The 6338-nt window shown below is 47.1% G+C and overlaps 2 protein-coding genes across 3 annotated transcripts in view; both read left to right on the forward strand.

The window, feature by feature from the left end:
- Positions 1-235: 235 nt before the first annotated feature.
- LOC119288531 (protein IQ-DOMAIN 31-like) lies at positions 236-4956 on the forward strand. Of its 2 annotated transcripts, none has more exons than XM_037568140.1 (7): positions 236-416; positions 801-933; positions 1064-1357; positions 1607-1810; positions 2668-2724; positions 2901-3963; positions 4495-4956. In XM_037568140.1, the coding sequence occupies exons 2-7, from the start codon at positions 844-846 to the stop codon at positions 4524-4526; spliced, it is 1740 nt and encodes a 579-aa protein (XP_037424037.1). In that variant the 5' UTR covers positions 236-416; positions 801-843; the 3' UTR covers positions 4527-4956. The 2 variants fall into 2 exon arrangements, with proteins under 2 accessions (XP_037424037.1, XP_037424040.1); XM_037568143.1 differs by having other exon boundaries at positions 1067-1357.
- A 345-nt stretch (positions 4957-5301) lies between these two features.
- The window catches only part of LOC119355086 (mitochondrial outer membrane protein porin 2-like), a 4494-nt gene continuing 3457 nt past the window's right edge, over positions 5302-6338 (forward strand). Inside the window, exon 1 of the mRNA XM_037621874.1 lies at positions 5302-5443. Within this exon, the coding sequence (XP_037477771.1) occupies positions 5302-5443 (142 nt within the window). The remainder of the gene's footprint in view (positions 5444-6338) is intronic.

The following is a 6338-nucleotide window of genomic DNA, read 5'->3' on the forward strand; positions in this document are numbered from 1 at the left end:
TTTTCACCGCGCTGCGCGATTCAAAACTCACCGCACGCACGCACGCTCCTTCCTCTCCCCCACCGGCGTGCCGACGCCAGGCGCGAGGCCCACCCAGCCCGGGCCAACGGGTCATCGAGGCGGGCCGCACCCAGGAGCCCACGTGTCATGGGAGAAGCTGTTGGGGCGGTGGGGCCCACGCTTCACTGGCTCACTCTCGCTCTCACTCGCTCACTCACTCTCGCATTTCATTTTTCTTTTTCTTTCCTTGCTGTCGCCGTCACCTCACCTTGCTGCTGCTGCTGCTGCTGCTACCACACTACCAGCCAGCCAGAGGCAGCCTCCTCTCCCCGGAATGGAGGCGTAGGAGGGCGTCCGAGCCAGACAGACAGAGAGCGGGAGCTAGGGTTCCGCCGCATCCTCCTCTTCCTCCTCCGGTGAGTGACCCAGCCGTCGCTCCCCAGATCCGCCTGCCGCCCCCTAGATCTGCGCCGCTTGCCGCTCTGCTGCACTGCTTCGAGCGTTTTTCCCGGCCGGGTCCGAGGCTCCGGGCGCCGCACTCGGGGGTGGAGCTCCCCGCGAACTGTCCGTGCCGCGGATCTCCTCGCCCCCTTTTCTTCTCCGTGCCTCGTTTGATCCGTTTCTGGTTTTCTTTTTCTTTTTCTTTTTTGAAATTAGCTGCTGTGGTTGCTTTCACTGCGGCAGTGCTCATGATCTCGGGGGGTTTGGGTGGATGCTGCGGGTTCTGGCGGTTTTTCTCCGCGTAACAATTAGCTGCAGTGTAGATCTGCGCGCTGACGTGTCCGGCGGTTCGGCTGCAGGGTCTGAAGTCTCCGGCGGGCGGCGGGCTAGGAGGCGGCGACGATGGGGAAGTCCCCGGCCAAGTGGCTCAAGTCCGTGCTCTTCGGGAAGAAGACCTCCAGGTCTGGCTCCGCCAAGGCCAAGGATTTATCGGTATGTTAGTGCTTGGAGGTGAAAATTGAATTTTTCCGAGGATTCCGCGGAATTGCCTGCTATGTGATTGCACCTGGAGAGCAGAGATCTGCTGATTGCAACTGATGCTTTTGTTGTTTTCCATGTGTAGAAGACCGGGAGCAACAGAGGGTATGTTGCTGCTGGGAAGGAGCCCGGGTTCTCGGAGAGCTCCCCGGTGATCTCCGAGCCGGTGCTCGTCACCCCGCGCAACAACGACGCCGTGCCGGAGGCGGGGAAGGGTGAGAATTCCAGCTCGCAAGGCGAAGCGGTGGTGCAGCACGAAGTGAACCATGATTTGGATAAGCAGAGCACTGTCGGGTCTGATGTGCTGTCCAATGACCCGGAGCGGCTGAAGGAAGAACAAGCAGCCGTCAAGGCCCAAGCTGCCTTCCGAGGCTACCTGGTAATGCTTATCTTTGTGTTGAAATTCCTTGTGTGTATATCTTAAAATGATCAGAAAAAGGGCAAAAATTATTGTGCACACCTTTCTGAATATTCATGATTTAATAATGTTCCTATTCATTTGGATTACTCCATACACATTTCACTCTCTTAATGATCTTATTAAGCTGCCACAAAAGAAATTCTTGCCATAGCCATTTGGTTTGTTTTGCTTTACAACCATGCTAACTTTAGCATCACATTTGTCCAGGCACGTCGGGCTTTCCGTGCATTGAAAGGAATCATACGACTTCAGGCGCTGATTCGTGGCCATCTTGTAAGGAGGCAAGCTGCTTCAACTCTCCGTGCTACATGGTTGATTGTGAAGTTCCAAGCTATTGTTCGTGGTAGAAATGTCAGACTCTCTAGTGATGCAATTCAATTCAGTTGGAAGCTTGCCGAGCAGAAGTCTGTGGTAAATTCCTTGCTCATTCTAGTTCATCCAATACCTGATATATTGTTCATCGTGAGAGCACATGAGTGTTCCTTTTTATCTGTACAAACTTTATAATCTTATCGAATATGGATGCTCTTGATTTTGTTAGTATTTGTTATGTCGAGGAATGCCAGATGTGAGATACGGTTAAGCTAAAACAAGAAATAATAAGTTTTCGTTAAGGCCGTTAAAGCCATGTAAGGCCACTTTGTACTTAGTTGACAGATTGGCATGATTCTCCTTCAAGCGTCATGAGGATTTTGTAACTTGTTTGCATACAAATGTTAAATTCAGCTCATGGGATAATTGTAGTTCAATTGGAATAATGTTTCTGTATTTCATTTTTTTTTCACATTGGATATCTTTGATAGTTGAGTGATGATGATTTGTAAAGACAATATGGTTGGTGTTTAACCTACATACTATTCAGTTGTAACTGGACTAAGGACTTTGTTATGCTTTTTTTGTTGTTGCCGGGATCAATACAAAAACAATTCTCTTTGTTGCTATTGCATTGATGATAAAGCTATAATTCTGTGTACATTGAACATTAGGATCATTAGGATAAAGCTATTCAGTTGACATGGATGTTTCTGTATATTTTTAAATGCCTGCCCTTCTGGTTCAGTTCAACCAAACAATAACACTACGATGCCAATTGTGAGCATTGTGGCCAGATTCTTGGATCTTTTAATGCTTTCATTTTAATTTGTATGTAATGTTGATCAAAGCTGAAAATATTTGCATGTATGACCTTATATTTGGTATCTTTACCAAATTTGTAAACACACAATTCCTGCCTTTCCGCTAAAAAAATAATTCTTGCCTTTTCTCAGGGTACTAAACCAGATGCATGGAGGGAGAAGTTAGCTTCAAACGCATTTGCCCGTAAGGTATACATGTTCAAACTCTATATATAGTTATTTCAGGCCATGGATATACAAAACAAATTATCCTGACCTGTTGTCTGGCCTTTGTGCTCGTTCATTGACCAAATACATGCCATCCTCTCATCTAGCTCTTCTGCTGTCTGTCTGCAAATTAACCTTTTTCTTTGTATATGTTGTAGCTTCTGGCTTCACCGATTCTGGTAGAGGCTCTTCACTTTCAGTATGACGAGAGGGATCCCAATTCAGCCTTCAACTGGTTAGAGAGATGGACCATAAGCCATGTCTGGAAACCTGTTTACCAAACAAAGAGAAATGCTATTGCTGATGCCAAACCGCAGACAAAGAGGGCCAGTTACGCTATGGAAACAGAGTCAGGGAAATTGAAACGCAATGCTCGGAAGAGTTCTGCAATGTCAGTTGAGCCCACCCCTCCGACAAACATGCCGTTGGAAACTGAAAAAACAAGAAGGAACCCAAGGAAATTCACTAGCACTCCTGCTGATTCAGTGCCTGATAGCCAATTAACTGAACTTGAGAAGGTTAAGCGTAGCCTTCGGAAGGTAACTAATTCCATGGCCGAAGCCTCAAAGGTATCTAGTCCTGCAACTGAAACCCCTGACCACCCAGAGATCCAATTTGAGAAACCACAACGTACTGCACAGGAAGTTCCAGTTTATCCTGAGATTCAAGAACCTCACCATGATGATCTTCTGGAAAATGCGAAGGTGGATATCTTTGTACCTGATCTCAAACCTGAAGTGGAAGTTACTCCATATGCAGTCACAACTGAAGAAAAACTTAATGAGCCGACCGTTGTTGCTACAACAGCTGAAGTTATGCCTCTGCAAGACATTGACAATGAAGATAATGCTTTGGTGAATGATGCGGAGCAGAGATCCAGAGAAGAACCTCTCTCCGCCGAAAGCCTTAAAGGTGGCAACAGGAGGTCTTCGTTCTCAACGAAGCCAGAATATCCAGAGAACGGGTCCAAAAACTCTCCTGCTGTGCCCAGCTACATGTCTGCAACAAAATCTGCGAAGGCGAAGCTGCGGGGACAGATATCACCTAGACTTAGCGCTGATTCAGCAGAAAAAACTGTCCACACACGCCGCCATTCCCTTCCTTCCCCTGCCAATGGTAAGCAGAACTCGCACTCGCCGCGTACACAAAGGCCAATCCATCCTGGTACCAAAGAGGGAGCGAAAGTTGACAAGTCTATGCTGTCATCAAGAGACGCAGCTGGTAAGTAGTAGAGGATCATTGAATACGCATGTTTACGCTAGTAAGACTGTTTGATGCCTTGTCAGACTTTCTTATCTTCAGTACACATAGTATCCTTTTGCCTACTTCAAAGTAACTTTTGTAATTGAAAATTAGGTTGTTGGTAGAAGCCAAATTATTCTTATATAGATCATATTCCATCTTTGTTTGCTATAAAAATTGCAAAAAACTGTTGCATGCCTCAACTATATGAAAGTCTATCCTTTTCATTTGGTTCCACAAAAGTAATCAGATAATTGACTTGTATTATCTTTATTTAGCTCTACTATAAATAACCAGATTGACGAACTGAGCTGTTCCCTAAGATCCATGAATAAGCATGTGAGCCAATTTTCTGAATCGGGTCTAGGTTCAAAGGAATAAGGATCAAATCATATTTATTTTTGTGCTGCATTTAAATGGCACTGCGTATTTGCTACAGATAGTTGGATTGTGTATCATATTTGCCACTTGAGCTCAACTCGCCTTGTTCTAACACTAAATCCTGTGCAGAGAGACCGATGAAAGCTGAATGGAGACGGTGAAGACGTGGATCCTCCATTCCATTTGAGCAGCTTGGCGACGGACGTTTGGGTGGACGGCAGCTTGCTCCTCTGATTGTTTTGCTTCTGATGTAAAAAATGTTCTCTCTGGTCTGCTGCCGCGACATCAAGGGGACCTGCTTAATTTGTTGTGGTGTTGCCTACCTGGTGCCTGAGTTTGACTTATTTTTATAGGGTTTTGCGACGGTCGTGCCGCCTTTGGCTTGTGTCTTGTATAGCTGAAGTTTGTTCCCCAGTTTGTTTTGGTTCGCCTTTGAGATACCGTGCGTTGTTAAGTGAGATCAAGAGACAGACAAGATGCTGATGTTAGCGAGTACTTGGGCTGTTTGGTTGGTTTATCCTTGATGCGTTTTCTTAGCTGACAGTGAGTGATCCATGACATAATTTGGTTATCCATCCCCTTGTTTTCCCAGCTGCATTTTCTTGTCAGTGATGATTTCCTTGTCATAGTAATATTTCCTTGTCACTGTCATTAGCTGTGAGATCTTCTGTTAACAAACTTTTTTGAGGGAGAGCAGAGTGTCTAGCTTTGTTAGCCTGAACATTTTTTTTCTGCAGCTTAGCCCTATTATGTTGTGTGTTTTCTCAGACATGTCCCTGGCGAGGTGAAGCAAAAATCACCGCCGTAAAATGTCCCAGTTTAGCTCGAGCAACTCCAACGCTCCGACCTGTCCGTGCAGTCAAAAAATGTTGCTCAAAGCACAGACCCATTCTCATTTTTGTCCATTTTGTCCGCTCGGACTCATTTTTGACGCAAATGTGGGTTGGAGGTGGACACAAAGCGGACGTCTTTTGTGTCCTCTTCGTCCCTGCTGGTGCTCGCCGCGCACAAGCGCCCATCCTTGCCGGCGCCAGTTTCCGCCGATGCTCGTACCCACACGCGGCGCTCGACCCTGCCGGTAGCCTCTTGTTTTTCTTTCATAATAAAATGAAATGTCCGCTTCAAATGGGTCGCTTGAGTTGGGTGCACAAATCATGTCCGTTGTTTGCCTTGTGTCCGCTGTCCGTTTTGCCGACCCAAATGGACAAAACGTTCAGAAAAAGGGACAAGATTCGGGTCATTGCATTGGAGTTGCCCTAAGTTGCCTGAATTTTGAATTCAAGCCAGTTGGTTTTGTTTTTGAAGGAAGGGAAGGAATAAGGAGGCACATCGGAGCACCGGCCACACCGGTAAGGCCTTGACCAGGAACAAGCTGTAGCCGGCGGCGAGCTTGCGGACTTGAGTTTGAAGTTTGACGGTTTTCAGGATGCGGGGGGTGCAGGTTGGTGCACTTGTTTAGAGGGATGTCGACATCACGGCGATGGGCGACGGTGAGGGAAGGGCACGACGGTGAGGCTGGTGCAGGAGCGTTGTTGTCCGCGGGCGATGGAGGCAAGGTGGATGATGAGCGGAGGAGGAAGGTGGAAGAGGCCATCTAGCCGTCCGCTTTAGATTGGACGGTTCAGAAAAAATTGATGACCTATTTTTTTTGAGGATCTTTTTTTGTTTTGTTTTGAGAAACACCTATAGTATTTCTTTTCCTAGTCAGATTGACTCTGGCCAGGCCCAAGAGGCCCATCTTTCTGCCCAAGAAACGGAGGAGAATGGACACCGGTACAACGTTCACCAACCGGCCGCATATTCCTCTCCGCAACAACACCAGCCATTTTTCTAAAAAAAAAAACACGAGGAGGCTCATCGCATCAGTCATCCGCGTACGGCCGCCTTCATCTTTTTCTTGAAGGAAAAGAAGGTCGCCAGCGATAATCTCGACCCACCCGCGGCAGATCCGGGCCGTCCGTCTGAGCCCCACG

Source organism: Triticum dicoccoides, chromosome 1A (genome assembly GCF_002162155.2).
Source record: "Triticum dicoccoides isolate Atlit2015 ecotype Zavitan chromosome 1A, WEW_v2.0, whole genome shotgun sequence".
NCBI classification, from domain to species: Eukaryota; Viridiplantae; Streptophyta; class Magnoliopsida; order Poales; family Poaceae; genus Triticum; species Triticum dicoccoides.